This window comes from Protopterus annectens, chromosome 1.part1 (genome assembly GCF_019279795.1).
Source record: "Protopterus annectens isolate FY-2018-M chromosome 1.part1, PAN1.0, whole genome shotgun sequence".
NCBI lineage: Eukaryota > Metazoa > Chordata > Ceratodontiformes > Protopteridae > Protopterus > Protopterus annectens.
The window spans coordinates 172,641,310-172,666,608 of NC_056726.1; the positions used below are offsets into that span (position 1 = coordinate 172,641,310).

The 25,299-nt window shown below is 39.9% G+C and overlaps 1 protein-coding gene across 2 annotated transcripts in view; it reads right to left on the bottom strand.

Annotated features, from left to right (window-relative positions):
* The window catches only part of PLBD1 (phospholipase B domain containing 1), a 1,215,938-nt gene extending 1,192,203 nt beyond the window's left edge, over window positions 1-23,735 (bottom strand). Inside the window, exon 1 of one of the 2 annotated variants that reach the window (XM_044073961.1) lies at window positions 23,534-23,735. In XM_044073961.1, coding sequence (XP_043929896.1) covers window positions 23,534-23,588 — 55 coding nt within the window. In that variant the 5' untranslated portion in view covers window positions 23,589-23,735. The remainder of the gene's footprint in view (window positions 1-23,533) is intronic. The other variant, XM_044073969.1, reaches the window with a different exon arrangement.
* Window positions 23,736-25,299: the final 1,564 nt, after the last annotated feature.

The following is a 25,299-nucleotide window of genomic DNA, read 5'->3' on the forward strand; positions in this document are numbered from 1 at the left end:
TTTGAATGAAGCATCATCACTAAGTTTGGCAAAATGTAAACTCCTTTTCTGTTTTCACCACACAAAGACATCTTTGATAGCCACCCATGTCCATTTAAAGTTCTTAGCTTTTCTTGTCTTTAGTTCTTCATCCCAATTCTTAACACTACTTTTAAATGTATCAAACAGTTCAAGATACCTAAAATTGTCACTAAACAGCAAAACTTGATTGACATGGGTTGATACATTAGCTTTCAAAGTACCTAATAAACCATCACAGTATTCAATAAGGAAATCAGCAAACATGAGGGATGCTACATTTTGAACAGTAGGCTTTATTTCTTTTTGTCTTTAAGTTATGTGTGCAGTGGTTTGTGTAGAATTTGTTTATGCCTATTTTTTCCTCTGCTACAATATATTTGGCTGAGTTACGGTAACTGATAATGCGGGTAGAATTGTTATAATTGCCTGAACCCATGTGCAGTGTTAATAAACACTGCCCAGTCTTTGTAAAGTATTATTAAGAATTAGCTATGCTTCATGTGCCGACCCTAAATGATAAACATAGTACAAAACAGATACTGACAGATTAGTAATGTATGTGTATTTGTACTGATGCATAAACTCACTGGTAGCACTCAAGTTATTAGGTGCATTTCTAACTTATTGTTCATTTTCCCTTGCATTTCATGTATGTCCTACTAAGTTATGACAAAATGCTGATCTGAGAATAAGACTAATAAAATGGTAATCTGATACAGCTCTAGCTTAGGTCTCTTGTACCTTATTTCTTGAATAAACAGACGTTTAATCCATAAATTGAAATGAATTAAAAGGGCACTGTTAAGATATAGAGTGCTAACGCACAACTGACAGAATGGCTTACTTTATTTTAGACATTAATTCAAAGCAAGCTAGGCTAGATTTGTGTTCTCTGAGAATTGCTTCAGATATTACAATACAACTGCGTATTGCAGGTCAGGTCTAGAAAAGAAAGCACAGCTCTGCTTTGTATGTTAATAAAGAAAAAGAGTATTATGGAAAATTGATTAACTAGTAGGAGTGTTAGAAATATGACAAATTCTAACACTGTTTTAACCTTAATTTTACTACAAATTCTGTAATGAAAGACATACTGTTGTGTAAGGGAAATTACTGAGTGTTACTTTGTGAAAGATCCTATCTGCTGTAGGAATTAAATGTTCTACTCCTCAACAAACTTTTTCATGGAATCAGATTGGTGGCAAGAAAATGTGGTTCCACAAAATCCAAGGACCTTTCCAGGACTCATGTGGAGACAACTCCTTCGCAGGCACTCCTTATCTCTCTTTTTATTTTTAAATGTATGATCACAATGTTCTGATGTCATAACTTCCTGACAGTTGACAAAATTACTTCCAGCACAGGGAGGTAGGCCAACCAGTGTGGCTCACCTTACCACCCCTCCAATGGCTGCCGCACCAATGTTCAAAACATCCAGGAGGGACATGGGTGCCACCCCAGGAGTGAATTTGCAGTCAGCCATCTTGGTTGCGTTTGAAGAGGATCAGGGAGGGGGCTCTATCTCACATGAACTGGAAGCTTGTTCCAGAGAAGTGGCAGTCTCTGGTAGATGTATCTATCTTTCTGACATGACCTAATTTACAAAAGAATTTCTTCAGTGTGCAGGTCTCTGCCCACTGCCTTACGTGCAGTTGTTCTTTTAGGTGACATCACTTAACTCTTTCCATACTACTGAACGGTGCAGGGATTTATCATTACTGCATACAATCTTCTTGGAAAAACAGTAAAAACTGTTACTAATAATACTATTTTATTGTGTATAGTACTGTCTTTAATTCAGCTTGCTGAACTGGGCTGTAATCTGATAACACAATTGTTAAGTCTGTGCCTCTGGTGTGCTTGGTAAACTGCAATTTCTGCATGAAGTATATAAAATCTTGAATTGTTTACATATACAAATGTATTACTAGAATTGAACTGATCTGATTCTAGAACTTTACTTGTCTGTCCTTTATACAAGGAGAAGGTTAACACTTGCACCACACCTTCAGCCTCACATAGACATACTAAACCAGCACTGGCAAAAAATACACATAAATTCACAAAATCATACTCAGATGTTCTAAATAAAAACCTGCAAAAGCATCTAAAACCTCCAAAGCAGACACCCAAAAAACCTGCACCTCCCGTCACAAACCAGACAACACATAAAACACAAAATCAAAGCCCTCAAGGCGAAATGACATACCTAACACACTAGTAATAGGTGACTCTATAGTCAGGCACACTGAAGTCCCACTCACTAGGCTGGACAAGGAGAAGGTTACTGTTAGCTGCCTGTCGGAAGCTAGAATCCACCACATAACACAAGCACTCAGGTCACTCCAGAACAAGTACAAATATGACTCTGTCATTGTTCATGTTGGTGTGAATGTCCTGAGACGTACCTCCCTGGACTACATGAAAAAAGACATGGAAGAGCTCTCTGATCATGTAGCCCAGGTGGGTATGACCCTGACCCTGAGTAGCATCCTGCCCTCACCAAGAATGATACTGCAGTATAAAGAAGAAATGATCAATTTCAACAATTGGCTAAGCTTCTGGTGTCATTCAAAGAGGATCCAGTGTCTGTAAGCCTGGGACGACATGTTCGACAAGCCTTGTTGCTTCATAAGAGATGGCTTGCACCTGTCACCACTAGGCTTTTGATTACTGGTCAAGGCTCTTGCTGCCCCCATAGTGACTTTTTTAGGCAAGGCTCAAAAATCAAACCCACCTCTGTAAATAGAACAAATAAAAAAAGAGGGTTATGTTACTCAAGGCCAGGAGTTTAAATCTCAAAATGCACGCATTCGAAGCACTCCTCAGTATGGAGAATGTCATCTGTGCAGTAACTGAAACCTGGTTCAGGGCTGCACAGAGCACCCCAGCACTACCGGGCTACAACTCATACCACACATTTCAGCCACAGAACATGGGCCAAAACACAAAAGGAGAGGGTGTATCCATATTCATTAAGGATACCTACACCTCCAGGTTAGTGGCGCAGCATGATACCTCTGAGATCATCCATGTGCAACTAACATCAGGCAAATCTGCAATGCAAATTGTGGCCTGCTACAGATCACCCTCCATGACCCAGGACCACCACTCCCTCAGACACTGGAAAACATGAAGGTCTTACCGAACACCCTGATATTGGGCAGTTTCAATTACCCTACCATTAACTGGGAAAACTACTCAAGTACAAACTCCCAGGTCCAGCGCTTCCTGGAATTTATCAACTCAAATGCCCTGGATCAGCTGGTAAACTCCCCTACCAGAGGTGAAAACATATTGGACCTGGTCATCACCAACATGGGCAACAGGTGTTCCGCACTGGAGGTCAACCTGTCACTGGTTAGATCAGACCATAAAATAATCACCCTGGATGTCCACACCACACCACCACCCCCAACCAAGGAAACCACAGTGAAAAGCTTTTCTATAGCAAACTTCACCTTACTTAAGACAGAGGTGGTAAGTTTCACAGCCCCCATGCTAAAGGATAACAGTATCCAAGATGCAGAAACCTTTACAAATGCACTCTATGAGCACCTACAAGGATGCATGGATCGTGCCATCCCTAGCAAAACCAAGACTCACTCCCCTAAGAGAAAGAAACCAGTCTGGTGGACCCCTGCCATAAACAGACTATACAATAGAAGGAGGAAACTAGTTTGTAAAAAAAGCAAATCCCAAGAAGGAAAGACATCCCTGATCAGTATCAGTAAGAAACTAAGGTCCCTCATAAAATCATCCAAGGCTAACTTCGAAAGAAAAATAGCCAAGGATTTGAAATATAACCACAAAGCCTTCTTTAGCTATGTCAAGAATCTAAGTAGCAACTCGCAGATATGCTCTGAGCTAGTGCAAAATAGCACAAAATATCCTGAACCTACAGATATTGCCAACATACTGGTAGACAGATTCAGTGCAAACTTCACCCCCCTCTCACCCCCAAAAGGGCCTACAACAATACCAGAAAAGTGTAGTGTCCCAGAAATCACAGATGCACAGGTGAAAACAGCCCTTTCAAAAGCCAAAAGTACAGCATTAATGGGGCCAGATGGTGCCCCAGGCTGCGTCTTGCACGAACTACAGAATGAACTAACCCCCCCCCCCCATCTAAACACACTGTTCAACCTCATCCTCTCTACAGGCTACGTGCTCATAGAATGGTGCACAGCAATGGTTATTCCACTCCACAAAAGAGGGGCCACAACTGACCCTGGTAACTAACGCCCCAAAAGCCTGACTAGCCTGGTCTGCAAGGCTATAGAGTGCATCATCATGGAACTCATTAACAAAGACATTGGGAACCTCCAAACACTTGACCCGACCCAGTTCAGCTTTGTTAAGGGCAGATCATGCCTACTAAACCTGGTTGACTTCTTCGAGACAGTCACCAAGACCATAGATGAGGGGAAGGTGGTTCACACAGCCTATCTTGACCTCGCCAAGGCTTTTGACACCATTCCCCACTTGGGAATTATAGAAAACCTCACGAGCCTGAACATAAACCCCTACATCATGAGATGGGTTGCCAACTGGCTTACAGACAGAACTCACACAGCAAGAATAGTGGGCTCCAGGTCCGACTCTAAACCAGTCACAAGTGGTATCCCACAAGGCTCGGTCCTGGGACCCCTACTGTTCAGCATATACTTCTCAGAAGTACAGGCAAACACAGCAGGACTATGGCTAACCAAGTTCGCTGATGACTGCAAACTGGGAGCCATAACTGACTCTCCAGCTGACATGGACATTCTCCAAAAGGGCCTTACTGAGACAGACACCTGGTGTCAAAGTCATGGTCTCAAGCTAAATGCCAAAAAATGCATAGTCATCCCGTTTGGGAAAAACAAAACACCCATGAATTACCACATAGGTGGAAGCCCCTTTAACAGAAGAGGTAATAAGAGATCTGGGGACCCAGGTAGATAGTAATCTCTCCTTTGACAATCATATTGCCAAAGTAGTTAGGAAATCCTTCTATGTAGCCCATCTAATTACTAAAGGGTTCGCATCTAGAAATAAAGAGGTTATAGTGCCCTTCTACTCATCACTCATCAGACCCATCATAGAGTACAATGCCCCATTTGGGATGTACCTCACAAGACACTTCCAACAGCTGGAAAGACCACAAAAGTACCTCACCAAGAGGATTACTGGCCTCAAACATATGTCCTATGCAGCCCGACTGGAAAAACTCTTTCTGTACTCAGTGGCATATCGCTTACTCAGAGGTGATCTCTGCCTGACTTACAAAGCCATGTCCAACTCAGAATTTGCTAAAGAAATCAAAGTCACTGCAAGCTACTCTCTCTAGTGAGCTAAACCTCACCACAACAATAAACATGCTGGAGGGATAGATTCCTGTCACAGAGACTCCCCATGCTTTGGAACAAAATTCCTAACTACATTAGGCAGAGCCCCTCACTAACACTCTTCAAGAGAAACCTTGATGAGTGGATGGGCAACAAAAAATGCACCCCTGGAATCACTTCATTGGCTCTTCTTGACAGAGGCTCAGTTAATTAATCAATGGGGTGGCGAAAGCTGACACACTCTGGCTAGGCTTATATATGCCCTCGGGCAGATAGCCTAGTACCTACCTATGAACCTAAGTATGTAAAGTTTCTTCAATAATAAAATTAAATTGAATTATTTTCCTAACATGAGATTAGAACCTGTGGGTTTAATAAAACAGAATATTTATGCTGCACTCTTCTCGCATGGGATCTGAACTTTTGACTGTTCTGTCACACTATTTATGCACTGCAACACTTTACTACCATAATTCAAATGTCTTAACAATGTCTGCTAAAACAAAACAATAACACAAAAAAATAGTTGGCAGACCTACAATTGTAAACCATTTATTCTGCAAATTAACTTGACTGTCATTACTTGGTATACCACACACAGCATGTTCTTTCAGAATGGTAAATATGTATACCAGTTTTAAATGTAGTACTAGACTGAAACTGTTACCTTTTATTTACTGGCCATAAAAGTAAATTGAAATGTAATTTCCAGTCTGACTCTGTTTTTCTGAGAATAAGATACTGTTTCTGAAAATTTGGTAACTTGATTGCCTGCACTTCAGCTATGGCAACTGACCCAGAATTTATTCGATCTCTAACAGATTGTACAAATGATGTTCACTATCTGAAGAATGTACTGCACACAAATTCTTGCATCATCTGTGCGTACTACTGTTTTTTTTCTGTAGCATTTTCATTTTTCCATAAAATCTTGTTATATAAATCTAAAACAACATGTAACTGAAAACATGTCCATACCTAGTACTTTTACACTCAGAACTGCTCACTGCTATAACCTCTGACCCTTCAAATCCTGACATAACTAAACTTGTGTCCTCTAGTAGAGATCTATTTGTAACTGAAGCTGATGTGTCTGTATTAATCAGTACATTATTCCATAATTCATTTTCAGTAAACAATGGAATATTGTTATTTATTTCAATCTTAAACAATGACAGATGAATAATCTGGTTTGATAGTTGACTGATGCACCCTTTACAGATAAGCTGAAAATCCATTTTTATAGAGTTAGAAACGAGTTAGAGACGAGTTACAGCATGCATTTCTTCTTTATTTTGCCCCCAAAACACTAGTAATAACATGGTATGCACTTCTTTATTTTCCCTGAAGCCTGTGTACCATTTATGCTTGTGTTTACTTTTATCAAACTGACCAAGATCTGCACTCTGAATTGTGTTTTGTCTGGAAAATGTTACATGTGCTGACTGTGTTTATGTCTGTATTTGCAATGCTGCAACTTAACACTGCATTTTCAATTACACGAGCCATTGCATTTACACTGATTTCTGAAGAGTGTAAACTAGAATTTGTATTTGCCTGAAACCATACTGATATCAGAAACTAAATCATATTGTGAATTATGAGACATCACAGTGTGCTTCTGTGTTTTAACCCTTTTGCATCTAGAAAGATTTAACATTCCTGAAGTAACAGCAATGAATTTTAAATGAACATTTCTGGAACATATTTTTTAGACTGCTTTACAATGTTTAGCTTTAAACCACACATTTGCTGGTGCCTTTACTGTAGAACTACTGTTTGACATATTTATACAATTTATATTTACTGATGTATTTAAACTTTTCTGAGACTTACTGTCTGATTTAGCTAGAAAATGCATTGTAATAAAAATGAATTCTCACATAAGGAAAGTTGAAGCTGCACTAAGAAAGTGGTCAGATGTCTTGCAGCTTTTTCAAACTCCTTCATTTAAAGATTTCCTGCTTTGTGACATCACATTGGACACTTCAAAGTATGTCATCTGCTTTGGAGATGGTAAAATTTTCTGATATGCCGCTGTTAACTGGATAATGTCCACACTGGTACCTTGGAGAATCTGAAGTTCTTTGAGACTTTAGATTTTCTGAAGAAGGAACACTGCTGCACTGCAAAATTCATAGTCTGACTGCTGATAGATTTGCAAGATTGCCGTGGGGTTTTGAGACTTACTTTAACTGCAAATATTGCCCCCCCCCCCCATCGATGATGCTTCACCACTGTAAGAATTGATAGGACTGTAGCATACTGGAATGAGCTTGAAACAACTGGAAGAAACTGGAATGAGAATGGAATTAATTAATTTATCTTTAATTGCCCAGAACTAATCTGTGGTGGTGGTGCTGCGGTAGCGTTGTCACCTCACAGTAAGACGCTGTATGGTTCGATTCTCAGTTAGAGCATCTTCTGCATGGAGACATGCATGAATGGGCGTACCTTCGTTGAAGGTTGTACGTCAGGGCTGGCAACTCGGCACATAAAAATCAACTCCCAATCATTTGCGGACCGGAGTTCTGCTGTGGCGATCCCTAACTGGGAAAAGCCGAAAGACACAACAACAAAATCTTTAATTACCCAGAACTGTACTGAACAGGTGCCATTCTCTCCTTTATCTGCCAAATCTTATTGTATAAAGTCTGCGTACACTGTAGTTCGGTTCAGAATGTTTTATGTACAGTGGAAGTAGATCTCAACAATATCCAAATCATACCTTAACGTCCATAGCTTCTGCACTCATTATACTGCCCGTAAATTCTGTAGTCAGAATGTCAAATCTTACTGTCTGCAACAACAGTGCTAATTATGTCTGTAGATTCTATACTCATATTCCTTTCCTCCTGAATAATTGAATTAATATTCTGGAATACTGGACATTTGACCTGACTTCTACACTCACTCTCATGAGTCTATACCAAACTTCTGAGACCAGCATCGCAATGACTTTCTGCATATCAGTACAAATGAACTTACTACCTGTCTCTGAAGTATCTCCTAATAATACCAAAACCTGTAAATTTCTATACACCTCTTTAACCTTGGTTCCCAAGCCTCATACCATCTAAACACGATGGTTTGTACACAATGTTCTGCACATTTTGTTAGCATGTTTTATTCTTAGCAGTATTCTTGACTGAAGGTTATTTACACTGAAAGTGCATTCATTGAAACTCTATGCAAAATATGAAGGCCTGCTTTAATATGGCTGCACTAGACTTATGTAAAGAGAATACTGTACTTTTGTCTAACAAACTACTTTTAAATGAAACCTGATCTTACACTGAATTTGTCAGCCAGCAGGTTTGCTATATCTTCTGACTCAAACCAAAAAGGTGGTGAAATAGTGCTCAAACACAAACAGATAAACCAAAAAAGGAGCACTAGCATTGTGAGTCCTCAGAAGTTCATTTATTACAGATATCTTCTGACTCAGTATGGTGGCTCCATTAACAATGAGCTCTGCACATGATTATGTATTGTCGTTGAGGTTGCAGACATAGCTAAAGAAAGCCTTGTGGTTACCCATGGCCTCCCATTTACCTCAAATTTGGCTTTGGTAGACTTTATTTGTCCTCTGAGCTGATTGTTAGGTTTGATGAGAGTGCTTTTACCTTGCTGGGTGCTGCACCTACTAAATTTTTACATGATTTTCTTGATTTCTCTTCTTCTATACAGCCTATTGATGTTGTGATTCCACCAAGGTGCTTGTTTTTTGAGTTAGTTTTGTACTACTTCCTATTGGGAAAGCTGCCCCTATGCAGCTTTTAGCATGCTTGTATAGGGTTTCTGTGAACAGTTCTGAGTAAGCAGTAGTGTTCTCAGGGTTTGTGGGGTCTTGAAATTTTGCCAGGTTATCACTTAATAGTAGGAAGTTAGCCTTAGAGTCATCAACATCATCATCTTCTTTCAGCTGTTCCTGTTAGGGGTCGCCACAGCGGATAATCTGTTTCCATTTCTTCCTGTCCTCTGCATCATGCTCTTTCACACCAACCGCCTGCATGTCCTCTCTCATCACATCCATAAACCTCATCTTAGGCCTTCCTCTTTTCCTCTAACCTGGCAGCTCCATCCTTAGCATCCTTTTCCCAATATACCCAGCATCCCTCCTCAGCACATGTCCAAACCAACGCAATCTCACCTCTCTTGCTTTGTCTCCAAACTGTCCAACCTGAGCTGACCCTCTAATATACTGACTCCTAATCCTGTCCATCCTAGTCACACCCAGTGCAAATCTTAACATTTTTAACTCTGCCACATCCAGCTCTGACTCCTGCCTTTTCGACAATGCTACCGTCTCCAACCCATATAACATAGCTGGTCTCACTACCCTCTTGTAGACCTTCCCTTTCACTCTTATTGGTACTCGTCTTTCACAAATCACTCCTGACATTCTTCTCCACCCATTTCACCCTGCCTGTACTCTCTTCTTCACCTCTCTTCCACACTCACCATTACTCTGAACTGTTGAAACCAAGTACTTAAACTCATCCACCTTTACCAACTCTACTCCCTGCATCCTCACCATTCCTCTACCCTCCCTCTTATTTACACACATATATTCTGGTTTAGCCCTGCTGACCTTCATTCCTCTCCTCTCTAAAGCATATCTCCACCTCTCCAGGGTCTCCTCAACCTGGTCCCTACTCTCACTACATATCACAATGTCATCTGCAAACATCATAGTCCACGGGGCCTCCTGTCTAATCTCATCTGTCAACCTGTCCATCACCACTGTAAATAAGAAAGGGCTCAGAGCTGATCCTTGATGTAATCCCACCTCCACCTTAAACGTATCTGTCACTCCCACCGCAGTCCTCACCAATGTCACACTACCCGTGTACATATCCTGTACCACTCTTACATACTTCTCTGCCACTCCCGACTTCCTCATACAATACCACAACTCCTCTCTAGGCACCCTGTCATATGCTTTCTCGAAGTCCACAAAGACACAATGCAACTCCTTCTGACCTTCTCTTTATTTCTCCAACAACACTCTCAGAGCAAATATTGCATCTGTAGTGCTCTTTCCTGGCATGAAACCATACTGCTGATCACTAATCATCACCTCCCTTCTTAACCTAGCTTCCATTACTCTTTCCCATAACTTCAAGCTGTGACTGATCAATTTTATCCCTCTGTAGTTACTGCAGTTCTGCACATCACCCTTATTCTTAAAGATAGGTACCAAAACACTTTTTCTCCACTCCTCAGGCATCCTCTGACTTTCCAAAATTTAATTAAACAATCTGGTTAAAAATTCCACTGCCATTTCTCCTAAACACCTCCATGCTTCCACTGGTATGTCATCTGGGCCAACAGCCTTTCCATTCTTCATCCTCTTCATAGTTGTCCTTACTCCCTCCTTGCTAATCTGCTTCACTTCCTGATTCACTATCCACACATCATCCAACCTTCTCTCTCTCTCATTCTCTTCATTCATCAGCCCTTCAAAGTACTCTTTCCATCTACTCAACACACTCTCCTCACTTGTGAGTACGTTTCCCTCACTGTCCTTTATCACCCTTACCTGCTGCACATCTTTCCCAGCTATGTCCCTCTGTCTAGCCAATTGGTACAGGTCCTTTTCTCCCTCTTTAGTGTCCAATCTCTCATACAACTCTCTATATCCCTTATCCTTAGCCTTCACCGCCTCTCCCTTTGCCATGCGCCTCATCTCCTTATACTCATGTCTACTTTCTTCATCTCTTTGACAATCCCACTTCTTCTTCGCCAGCCTCTTCCTCTGTATACTCTCCTGTACTTCCTCATTCCACCACCATGTCTCCTTGTCCTCCTTCCTCTGTCCAGATGTCACACCAAGCACCTTCCTAGCAGTGTCCCTTACTAGTTCTGCTGTAGTTACCCAGCTATTCAGTAACTCTTCATTGCCTCCCAGTGCCTGTCTTAACTCTTCCCTGAACTCCACCTCACAATCACCCTTTTTTAACTTCCACCATTTAATCCTTGGCACTGCTTTCACACTCCTCCGCTTCTTGATCACCAACATCAATCCTGTAGACCACCATATTCCAGGGTTAGCTGGGGTTCCAGGTTTTATTTTTACTTCAAAGGAGACCATTTTGTGGTCTGACCTTACTACAGAAGACATTATACTGGGGTGTGTGTTAGTTTTACATAGTTTCTTTCACATCCATTTGCCTATTGTGTGATTTGAGCAAGTAACTTAACCGGGCAGTGCTCCTAGATCACCCCTGAAAAGGGACACTTGTGTTCCGTAGTCTTACCTAGCCAAAAATGCAAGAAAATATGGATTTCTGTCATATATTTCTAATATGGCCATGCTCTACTCCTACTGAAGTAAACCTGAAATTCACTACAAAGAAGAGTCTTAATTCCATCATTACCTTAACAGAAAAGAATGGCTAACTACAATGCAATTCATAGTGTATCTATATTCTGCTGATAGACTGTGGCAGTAAAGTGACATTAACTAAATCTTGTTTCCATAACTGTGCTTGCTTAAAAGTCTACTTTATGCACAGAATAAAACATTTTTTGCACTAAAGTAGGGTACTTTACAAACTCTGGGGAGCAGTGGTCTTGTACTTGGTACATATTGCAATGGATGTATGGTGGAGGCCATCTTCCACATGGAAGAAGGTATGGGAGATCTTCCTCAGCATCCCTCCACTTCCTTGAGGCCTAACTCCCCAAGGATCTGTTTCCTGAATCATGACCTCCTGATCCCGAAGTCAGCAACTGCAGTTTTAAATCGGAAATAATTGTTGGTGGAGATCTGTAAGTACCCACATGCAGTGATTCCTTTGTTTTTGGAGATTTCTCCTGTTTTCATGTCAGTATGACCAAAAAAATTGGTACACATAAGTTTGGGGGGTGCTTGCCTCACACTTGAGGTGTTTGGAGATCCCTTGCAAAGAATACAACTTTTGAGTTATTCGATGTGTTGTACCTTCTGCAGTTTAACTCAGCGAGATGAGTTCTCATTGAGTTAAACCTCGGAGATTTGTAGGTATGTCATCTTTCCCACTGATGCAAACCAATATGCCTTTTCATTGGCTATAAAGTTTTGTCATGTCATGTTTTTAAATGTCATTTTGAAACAAAAAGCATTTGCTGAAGAATGCTTTTTCATTCTTGTGATATGTAACCAGAGTTTTCACTGCTCTGCCACTTATATAAATCTTCCTTGCTAGACTAATACATTTGTTTTGAATTAAAACTGTATAACATACAACAGACTATGATATGGTAAATCTGTCATTTTGATTATCAATTAATTTTTATTAGAAGTCAGGATGACTAAGGTTAATGGGCTAACTATGTGGGGTAGTGCAGTATTCCATCAATACACACACACACACACACACACTCTGACAACAATACATTGTATCAACTGCCTCTTATATAATTATAAATGACTTACCTATGCAGGACAGAACAAAATACAACATACACATTGGACTGCATTGTCTAGGTCTTTAAAAAATACTTTTTTGCAGGCTCATTCCCTGCTCACCTTCCTGTAAATATAGATTGATTTAATGTAAATATTTAACTACAGCTACAACCAGTAGTTTGATTATATGCAAATGAAAAAAACAACTGTGCTACCATCCTCTGTTTGTCTAGGCTGATCCCTGGACTGAAAAAATAAGGTACAAGATTTTCTGATTCATGTGTATATGTAAGAGGCTAAACCTGTCATCTAAGAACACACACAAGTCATCCAAAAGAAGCAGAAAAAAACAGATGATAGCAGTTACTTGGAGGTAGGAGAATACTGAAGGTATACAGACTTCTTAACATGGCCCCAGCCATTCATGTCGATCATTAATAACGCACCATCAGACAACATAAGAGATCACTTTGAGTGTCTCCAAACAGGTTGACCTAGTTTAGCCATGGTATACCTAACATTTTTAAATGTTCTGAATATTTGTTTAGTTAGTCCTAATTATTTATTGTATATTTTGATATGAACTATCTGGGTCATTGCTGAACCACAATATACGATAGTCTACTTCTAAGTTCCTGTACATCTATTTACATACAAATGTTTGTTTAATGTTATTTGTGTTTGCCTTTAGCAGATGTTGTGGATAAAAATAGTTCTTTGCACCAGGAAAACAATCTGGTTAACAAATAAATAAAATTAACTAAACAAGGAGGAATGTGTGTTTTTTCCAGATATTCAGTACAGCAACTGATCATTTCCAGATGCTCACCCTTTGAGGCTCACAATCAAGCTATTTACGTAATAACAAACAGGCAAATGAAAGACATACATTATTTTCTCATGAAATAACCGTAGACTTATTTTTCTGCCACTGCAATTTGTGATTGGATTGTAGACTTTCATTTAATAACTAAGTCCAGTGTAACAAATTGCCTATTAAATTCCCTAACTCTACCATGTTAAGTCTTTGTCTATATTTGTGTACATTTTTTTCTCACAAGTCACTGGAAATTCTAAAATGCTGTTGTTTGCTTTCTGTTGTAGTTCTTAGGATGTACCTGAAATGGGTCCTGTTTGGGTCAGTCCAGTACCCTGATTAACAACCATAAAAAACATAAAATACATAAATAACACAACCACAGCTGGTGGAAAATAGCAGAAGTTTGCAGACACATAAGACACAATACAAATATTTAGAAGTATGCACTGGTGCTTCACCAAATGACATTTGACGTTTGTCTTTATGCTGCAAAATTCAAATACAAGCTGCTTGAATTCAGAGAGCTTAATACATTTCATCTCTTCATGCTGCACCTAAGAGAATACAGCATCACTACCACAACATTTTTTTTACTTATCCTTATGTTGACTGGGTTGTCCCACAAACCTAGTCACCTCTTTTCAGAGGAACCTGAGGTGGTATTTTTGAACTAGGGAAAATTTGGCCAGGGCATCTGGGAACTTCTGTTACTCTTTCAAGCTGCTAGACGGTGCTGGAGGGCACCTACAGTGGCAAAGAAGATTATTAAGGGAAGCAGCAGCATGGAGGAAGAGATAAAAGCTATGGAAGTGCTTGGAAATGGAAAATGCAAATGTGAAGAAAAACTTGTCCTTGGAACTTCAGAATGTAAACAAAAATTCATGTGTAGTGGATATTACAAATGAACAACCTTTAGTTGTCTCAATGGAGAAGGAAGTAACAGAGCTTGTTAAAGTGGTGCAGATAACACAAATGGCATCAGGAGGGCTTGCAGATGATGTTCTGTTAAAAATAATAGAACAGGATGATCCAGGGGTGAAATGACAAATATTCTTTCATAAGTGTTGAGAATGATAATGTGTAAAAGGAAATACGTTATGTGGCAGCAGAGAATATAGTAGTAAAAATGTATGCAGCAGTGACAGAAAGTAATACAGGAAAGAAGCAACAAACTGAGAAAGTCTCTGGTTTTGTAACAGCAGATAATACAGTAACTAAAGCAGTGATGGCAAACCTTTTGAGCTCAGTGTGTCAGAAATTCGGAAAATGGCTAACTTGACTACTTGACTCCACTGGGGTGTCACCCCCCCCCCCCCGAAAAAAAGAGAAACAATTCTTTACATATTCATTATATTTACTTATTTAAAAAAAAAGTCCAATCATGTGTGCTGCTATGTATTATAAAAGTAAAAGAAAAATCAGTGACTTACAACAGAGAAAACAATATGCACACTGATAATTGGGCTTAAAATAGTGCACCAATAATAATTTTAAATTGAACTGAAAAAAATAAGGAACATATTGCATTTGATTTGATTAACATCAATGAATTACTTTTTGTTGCTGAATTTTAATAGATAAGTGCAAGGTCGCATATTTTTTTGTATTTTTATTCATTCAGTTTCTTTGGTAACCCGGGTGTTGGTGAACGTTGGTGTGTCACCCAAAATGTCATGGTGTGTTACCTTTGACACTCATGTCATACATTCGCCATCACTGAACTAAAGCATATGCAGCAGGTAAAAAAAGGAGAGCAGCAACAAATCTGTGAGTAAAACTGTTTTAAAAAGAAAAGAAAGCCAACTGTGAGAATAAGAACAAAAAATTGACACTTTGAAAGACAGATATTATGTATGAGGCAATTTGGTAACTGTTCTGGGTTTTAATGCTCAAGAAATTCGGTCTTTTATACATATTGCGACACAAACTTTTTGTAACTTAACATTTGAAACTGAAGGACTGATGATGACATTTCTGGAACTGTTTAACAAAAAGAATGGCATTTATCTGTGGAACATCTGTTTTCTGGTAATAACAAATTAAAAAAACATGTTGATAATATTATGAAAGTTAGAGAAGACAGAAATTTATGGAATGGAGGGTGAAGACTGGAAGTTGTTTTGAAATGTGAAAAAAACATTAATTAATGCCAACACGAAGTCTACAGCATTCTCAGTAAACAGACAACACAAGCATAACTGACATATTGGTCAGTTATGTTGGTCGAAATCTTATGTAAAAGACACAGAATTTCTCGCCCCGGGCTACTCATGCTTAAGAGAAGATTGGCCCCACAAGAGAGAAGGGGGAGTAGCAATACTGTTCCCTAGCAAATATACTTTAATTCCCTACTCAAAACCAACACCCAATTTCTCCCCAGCCAAAGGACTAATCTCTAAATTAAAACTTAACACAGGTTCATAGGTAGGTACTAGGCTATTGGCCCTAGGGCCTATATAAGCCTAGCCAAAAAGGTACCCTGGCTTTTGCCACCCAAGAAAATTATTTTCATGTGCCTCTGTCGAGCAGAGCCACATAGGTGATCCCCGGGGTGAATTTCCTATTTCTCATCCAATCATCAAGATTTTTCTTGAACAGTGCTAATGAGGAGCTTTGTTTGACATAGATAGGTAGTTTATTCCAGAGTATGGGAAGTCTCTGGGTCAGGAATCTATCCCCCCAGCATGTTCTGTTTATTTTGATGACAAGGTTTAGGTCCCAAGAGTGTGTAGCTTGGAGGGAATGGGATTTCTTTAAGTGGAGCATGTTCAACAGCTCTGGGTTTGACATAGCTTTGTATGTTAGGCAGAGATCTCCTCTGAGTAAGCGAAATGCGACGAAGTAAAGCTGGAGTTTATTGAGACGGTCTGCGTAGAGCATCTGTTTGAGGCCGGTAATCCTCTTTGTGAGGCATTTCTGCGGCCTTTCCAGTTGTTGTAGATGTCTTGTGAGGTACATGCCAAAAGGGGCATTGTTCTATAATGGGTCTAATGAGTGACGAGTAGAGGGGAACAATGACCTCTTTTTTCCTGGATGAGAAACCTTCTGTGATGAGGTGTGCCACGTAGAAGGATTTCCTGACTACTGTGGCGATGTGATTATCAAAGGAGAGACTACTGTCCACCTGTGTCCCAAGGTTTCTTATCACACTTTCGGTGTTAAGTAGACTACCACCTATGTGACAGCTCATGGATACAGAGTTTTTTCCAACGGGGATGACAATGCAGTTTTTGGCATTGAGCTGAGGCCATGGCTTTGACACCAGGCATATGTCTCAGTGAGGCCCTTTTGTAGGATGTCCACATCATTAGGAGTTTTGATTATGCATCCTAGTTTGCAGTCATCTGCGAACTTTGTTAGCCAAAGACCTTCTGTGTTAGCCTGTACTTCAGAAAAGTAGATACCAAACAGGAGGGGACCCAGGATTGGACCCTGTGTACTCCACTTGTCACTGGTCTGAAGTCAGATTTGCAGTCTGCTACTTTCACACTGTGGGTTCTGTCAGTGAGCCAGTTGGCAACTCATCTTGTGACATAGGGATTTATACCTAGTTTAGTGAGTTTATCTATAATTCCAGAGTGGGGGATGGTGTCAAAAGCCTTGGCGAGATTTATGTAGGCTGTGTGAACCACCTTACCCACGTCTATGGCTTTGGTGACTGCTTCAAAGAAGTCTATCAGGTTTAGGAGACATGATTTGCCTTTTACAAACCTGAACTGGGTGGGGTCCAGAGTTTGGAGATTACCAATGTCTTTGTTTATAAGTTCCATGATGATACGTTCCATGGCCTTGCAGACTAGGCTCGTTAAGCTAATGGGGCGGTAGTTCCTGGGGTCCATGGTGGCTCCCCCTTTGTATAGTGGGATAACCGTCACTGTGTGCCATTCAGTGGGCACAAAACCTGAGATGAGGCTATGATTGAACATGGTGCTTAGGTGGAATGCCAGTTCATTATGCAGTTTGTGTAGAATGCAGCCTGGGATGTTGTCAGGTCCCATGGATGCTGTGTTCTTCGCTTTAGAGAGTGTGGTTTTTACCTGTGCAGCCGTGATTACAGGAACTTTGCATTCTTCTAGTATAGAGATGGGCCCTTTAGGGGGTGAGAGGGGGTAAAGTTAGCACTGAACCTATCTGCCAGGATGTTGGCAATATCAGTTGGTTCTGTATATTTAGTGCCATTGTGCTGTAACTCAGAGCAGATCTGAGTGTTGCTATTGAGATTCTTGACATGGCTATAGAATGCTTTGTGGTTGTCTTTACAATCAGTGGCAATTTTGTTTTCGTAAGTAGCTTTGGAGGATTTTATGAGGGATCTCAGCTTCTTACTGAGGCTGACCAGGGAGTTCCTCCAATCATGGGATTTTACGTTTTTTTGCAATAGTTTCTTTCTTCTGTAGTAGAGTTTGTTTATGGCAGGGGACCACCAGATTGGCTACCTTTTTTTGGAGGACAGAATCTTGGTTCTGTTAGGGATAGCATGAATCATGCACTCATGTAAGTGCTTATAAAGTGCATTTGTGTAGGATTCAGCAGTTATACCTCTATTGTCCGTCTGCATGGGTATCGTGAAGTTTGCCACTTCTGTCTTAAGAAGCATGAAGTTGGCTTTGAAGACATTTTTTACGGTGGTTTCCCTAATGGGGACGGGTTGTGGATGTCTAGGGTGATTAGCTTGTTGTCAGATCTGACCAATGAGGAATTGACCTCTGGTGTGGAGCATGATGCCCATGTTGGTAATGACCAGGTCTAGGATATTGCTGCCACTGGTGGGGGTGTGGATAAGTTGATCCAAGGCATTGTAATTCATGAATTCCAGAAAACGTTGAGCAAAAGAGTTGGTACATGAGTAGTTTTTCCAGTTAATGATGGGGTAGTTGAAATCACCCATTATTAGGGTGTTGGGTTGTACCCTAATATTTTCCAGTGTATCAAGAAATGAGGAGTGAGAATCCTGGGACATGGTGGGGGATCTGTAGCAAGTTACAATTTGGATTGTAGTCTTGCATAGAGTTAGTTACACTTGGATAATCTCGGATGCATTATGGTGAGCAACTAGCCTGGAGGTGTGGATATCCTTAACGAATATGGACACACCTCCACCTTTGGTGTTTCGGTCCAGGTTAGGTGGCCAAAAGGTGTGGTATGAATTATAGTCTGGTAATGCCGGGGTGCTCTCTGGAGCCTTGTACAGGTCTATGTAACTGCACTGATGTCGATGTTCTCCATTTTAAGGAGTGCCTCGAGTGAATGCATTTTGAGATTTAGACTTCTAGCATTGAGTAGCATTACCCTCAGATTTTGCTTGCTTGTACCTGTTACGGTGATGAAATTGTCATAAACAATCATAAAAACATTTGCATAGTTCTGTATATTTCGCCAGGAAACAACATACCAATATTAGAAAACATACTTGCCTGGACATCCGAAAACACAGATAATTAAACCATTATCCTAGGTGATGTAAACACTGATTGGCAAGACATTGTCCAAAAGAACACCTCAAAAAACATAAACCTTTGCAACTTCTCCTAACTATTTCAAGACATCACCAGACCCTACAAAACTAACAACTGGGGCTCCAAAATAGACTGGATATTAGAGTCAAACCCTACCAATATCACCACTGCAGGCATACTACCCAATACCATTAGTGACCACCACCCAGCATATATCCTACGCAAATCTACCCTAACCCCAGGCCAACACCAATACAAATCAACCAGAAATTTGACTAAGTTCCAACCATCCGTATTTAATGAAACCTTTGCTAAAGTAAATTAGGAACCCCTCAAATCCCTACCACTTAATGAGGCTGTTGAATTCTTTAACTCAACATTCCTAGATATCCTAAATAGGCAAACACCCACCCTGCAACCATGCAAGCTGACTCTCAAAATCCACCAAAGAAGTCATGTCCACAAGGGATAAAATCTGGAAATCATGGCAGAAAAATAAAGACCCCCTCAACTCTACTACAATACAAGCAACATGACTAATAATCAGAGATAAAAAAGCCTGCTACCTTCACCTACAAAGCCAACATAAAGATAATCCCCAAAATTCTGGTCCTCTATTAACCAACTATTATACCCAGGATCTCAAAGCAACCCATCCCCTGATCCAAACAAACCCCCCACCGAACTTGCTACGCTCTTCAACTCCCACTTCACTGACATCATAGCTAACCTAACCACCACCTTTCCAACAGTTACCACCACTACCAAGACAGCTGATGACCAAATCATCCCAGAAAACAATCCGACCCTCAACCCCAACCTAAAATTCTCCCCCGTACCCACCGCCACAATAAAAAAACTTTTACTTAAGCTAACACCCTGTACTCTGGCCCCTGACAATCTACCCCCACACTTCCTGCAGCTAACTGCAAACTCTATATCTTATCCCATCAGCATATTCATAAACAGATCGATTAAAGAATCCCTAGTCCCATACATCTGGAAAAAAAGCATACGTTCTCCCCTTACACAAAGGTAGCACCATCATAGACACCACAAACTTTCAGCCCATAGCAATTCTTTCACCCCTCTCTAAAATACTGGAAAAATGCATCCATGCCCAACTCCTCAACCACCTGCTTGAAAAGCAAATTCTATCACCCACTCAGCATGGTTTCAGACCAGGACACAGCACCACTACTGACCTCCTCTCCTTCCTTGATACAGTTAACGGGGCATGGGATTCTGGCAAAATAATCGCTTCTCTTTTCCTAGAACTCACTTCTACCTTCTATAAGAAACACAGGCAGCACCACCATCTTCAAACAAATACTGAAAAATCATCTCAACTCTTCCTGGCTATGTACCTGCTCTATAACCTAACCTCCTCCTTCTCCTTATATGATAGTTTTTTGCTACTGCTGAGTGATATTTTCTCCATAATTATTATTTTTCATCACTTGTTGAAAATGGTACAATAATGCTGAGTAATATATCTCTGGTATACCTCTCTGATTGAATTCATCTGGCAACCAACAAAATTCCTGCTTTTATGTATATATTCTGTATATATTACTGTAATCACTATGTGTAACACTGTATCTACTTTTGTACCAATTAATGTTTAATATTTTCTGTATCTATGTTCTTGTTGGAGCTTTTCTCCCCAGGCCTCCACTGAAAATGGGGTTGTGTGGAATTTCCCCGGTAAACAAATGCAATAAATAAATAAATTAATAAATAAATAAATAAATCTTCTTCTTCTGCCTCCTAATTTTAGTTTTCCTACTGATTTTTTTTGCAGCCTTAAATATCAAGAGGGATACATAAAGGTTACCACAAAGTGTAGACTACATGTATACCTTGTGTAATATTTCTGAGTGACTAGAAAGCACAAAAACGTGGTAGTGATGTTCTTGAATACAGATTGTATACACTTAGCGTAAGCATTAATGAATCTGGCCCAAGGTAAAAAAACTTTCCAAGTGTCATTTGGTGACTGGTTATAAAGGGACATTACAATAAGCTGGCCAGCTTAAACCACGTTTCTTTTGTGGGGTCTTTTCTCATTTAATTAATGATTATGACATGTGCAATATAACCATTATGGGGAAAACATGTACAGCAAGAAGATGTGTGCCTGAATGCAGGTTGTTTAAAAAAGGGCACTTTGGGGCGGATTGTCACGAGCAAATAGTAAATAATGAAACAGATAGGGAAAGTGAAGAAAACATACATGAGAAGGGGCAACAACAGGCTGGGAGAGAGGGTGAACTAGGTGAAGAAGAAACTGCAGAAGAAGAAAAAATATGGAGAGAAAACATGAGGAGAGAGAGAGAGAGTGTGTGTGCATGCAGGAAGAAAATTCAGCAGAATTTTTTTTGAAGTTCTAGTCAATGATAAATCTGATTCAGAGGCAAATGTAGAAGAAGAAAAATATATGGACGGAAAAATGAGGAAAGAGAGTGTGCATGCAGCAAGAGAGGTCAGGAAAAGGGACTGATATTAATATATTTTTTGAAGTTCTAACAAGTGAGAAATCTGATTTTGAGGATCAAGGATTATTTGTACATAAACCCAGAAAAAAAAATTCAGTTGGGAAAAGGGTAAAAATAAGAAAACAAAAATTTAAAAATATTTCTCCTAAATTTAAAAAGAAGGAAAAGCAATAATTTTAGAATTCTTTCAGTAAATGCAAACCATATTATTAACAGTGCAAAAAGGATAGAGAAACTAGAATGGTGTGCTAAATGTTATGTGGCTGTTACTCCGTTAGAGGATCTAAACTTACTGACAAATGATGAAAGACTGCAAACAGAAAAATTGTGGGGTGGAAATATAATATGGAACTGATTAAGTGAACTGAAGTGGCTGTGTATTGTAAAAAACAGTAAAAACACTAAATGTAATGTTTGTAAGGATAGGAAAGTTAACTATTCTGGATATCAGGTGGAAAGAATGTTTACAGAACTGTGGCATTATATACATACATAAATATGCAAGTAAAGAGAGGATAGGTGTCATCAAATAGTGGGCTATGTTGGTTAACATGAAAATTATGATTACAATTAAAAAGTATCCAATTATAAAAAAATTGACAAATTGAGTGAATACACACACATATATATATATATATATATATATATATATATATATATATATATTTATATGGTTTCCTCCCAAAAACATGCTGTAGGTGGATTGGACACTCTAAACTGGACCTATGTGCAGGAGCGGCCTTAGGTCAACTGGTGCCCTAGGCAAAAGGGCTCCATGGCACCCCCTACCACACCACCCGGTGCTCACATCCTGGTCTACCTATACCAAATAAATACTGAAAAAGTGCCCCTACTAGAGCGGCCACCTAGTTGGCCTATGCCTAAGGCTGGCTATGCCTATGTGAGTGCATGCATGTGTGTGCCTTCTGTGGAAGGTTGGGTGCCGAGCTGGCAACTTGACACTGTAAAAACTCCACTGCCAATCATGAGCAGACAGGTGATCTGCTGTGGCGACCCCTAACCGGGAAAAGCTGGAAGATATATATACATATATATTTTACCTCAACCTCTTAGCACAAGAAGTCTGGGCAATGTCTAAAGTAAGGAAGTAATGGGGCAAAGGTCAAAAAATAGGGACAGGTTTTAACTATTGCTCTTAAAGTTGCTAGAATACCAGGATTTGTGTTAACGTGCATTTTCTGGAGGATTTTAAGTCAGAAACACAAATGTATGTCATTACTTAATTACTTCAATCCTCTGTGATGGGCCAGAAAACCCCACAGTTTTATGAGGAATGGACCAAAAAATATGAGACAAAAATCTGGACATTCTGCAAAAATCTGGATAGTTAAGATATATGAGGAACAATACTGTTTTCGGTCACGCATTTATCCCCCCATATAAATAATAAGTGATTACAAAAAATCGCCCTTGAGTATTTCAAACATCTATCATTTTGCTACGGAAAGTACACAGTTTGCTCTGCCTGACAACTGCGACTGGGTTTCACAAAGGTAAAAACTTTAGACTTGTCTGTACACAATCTCAGTCAATTCGTTCACAGACGTTAATAAATAAGTAAATACAATCATTCACAGGAAATATTAAATGCAGCATACAAAAAGTTGATACAGATCATCATATTGTATAGTCTTTCTGTCAAAATAATAACGCAAAACATCCACAACACTAAATATTCGTTCCCGGATTACTGTTTTCACATTCTCCTGTCATCAGCCAATAGCTGTGTCTTCCACGACCTGCGACCACACAGAATAAAAACCGGTTCCTTCACAAACTCACACATAACCAAGGTACTTACTTTTCACGTCCCACCCCACTATTAAGAAATATTTTCTATTATTTTATAACTTCCAGTTGTAAGCAATCAACTGCTGCAGCACCAACCACATGGTTAAACTTTTCTAAATATGTGCATAGTCGGGGACAAACACAAACATCAGTATATAAATCGTATTACAACTCTTTTACAAGTAATGTTACACTCTTACCTGTCAAAATGCCAGGAACTAGGAAGAAAAGTATACAAAAGCCAAACGAATACATGACAGCCCCGACTATACGATCCTTTAACTTTCCTTTTACAGAGAAGACTAAACATTTGAAAATAAGTAAAAGTTTTTTTTATTCTGAACTTCTTCGCAGAGCGAACGAAGTTCCTCCTTTTTTCCAACTCATGGCCTGATTGGTAACCTCATAGTTACAGTTCTGTGATGCCAGAAACAGGACGGCTGTAAAAGTAAGAGAACATTTCGGAAATGCACGTGGGGGGTTAAACCCGCTCTAGGGTGTATGCCTGCGTTTATTTTCTGTTTTTGTTTTGATTAGAAATGTACTGTTTTTATCTGGAGCTGCAGTTTTTTGCGTACAACTATTTCCATTGTTGGGGTTTGTGATTTATATTATGACGGTTTAGAATTAACTAAATTTGTCTTGTAGCCTGTAAAGGAAAAATAATATTAAAAGTTATGCCAGCTGTACTACAGTGAGAAAGCAATGTTGCTTTGCACCTATTTTTTTTACTTCTGTCTTATTACCAGTGGGAGTTGAATGCGAAAGAAATTATACAAGAAGAGTATACCTTCCAGAGTGTTAACCAGCACATACTTCTCAACCGTGTCCAGTTCTGGCTCAAAAATAATTGTGCACTGTCACTATGTTTCTTTCTTAAATCTGAAATTGGTTTCTAAGGTCACATGGTGCCACAGTTTATCCAACCATTTGGTGGGCTTATCCTGCCATTTGGTGGGTACAAGCCAGAGGCAGCGATGGCAGTAATTCTTGGCTTGGATGCCAGTTTATTACAGAATACAAGCACAACAGTTCACTGTGTCTTTGGGATGAAACTAGATCACCGCATAAAACCAGTCACACTACTGGGAGAGGCTCATGTAAACACACACAATGTACCACAGTCAGGGGGCTGGTAACATAGCTAGGCTTGTGTGAATTTATGCTGGTTAAATGGTGTTACTTAGGTTAAAGTGTCATGTATGTAACCTTCATAACATCAGTTTAGTAAAGGGTCTTGTTGAACATACATTACACATGCCTCCACTCATTCATCTTAAATGTGTGCATGCATCTCAGTCTACGGATAATACATAGTGTCAAAATTAATCTTACTTTAGCAAGAGCTGATGCATTTCACGGTGGTGCAGCGGTTAGTGTTGTCACCTCACAGCAAGAGGTCCTCTGGTTCAATTCTTGCCTGGGGTACCTTCTGTGTGGAGTCTGCATGTCCTTCCTGTGGTCGTGTGGGTTTCCTCTGGGTGTCCTGGTTTCCTCCCACATCCCAAAGACATGCAGTAGGTGGGTTGGACACTCTAAATTGGCCCTAGGTGTGAGTGTGCCTTCTGTGGAAGGTTGGGTGCTGGGCTGGCAACTCAACACCGTAAAACTCCACTGCCAGTCATGAGCGGACAGATGATCCGCTGTGGTGACCCCTAACCGGGAAAAGCTAGAAGACGAAGATTGGTTTGCTGAAGCTGTTTTCTGCAGTCTGCAAATTCCTCTTCTTGTTGCCTTTACAGTGACACATCCACATTCAGTAATAGGTCAGTTTTGTTTCTCTCATTTTTGATAAGAAATGTCTTACTTACAGTTCAGGTTTTCATTTTCAACTTATTAATGCTAAAATGACTATTGTACAAATGCCATCCTCAACCCCTTTTTCCCATTTTTGCATGTGGGGTCGGGGTGTCACTTCAACAGTGGCAATCATCTAGAGCCAAGGTTTACACCACTGGGTGGCTAG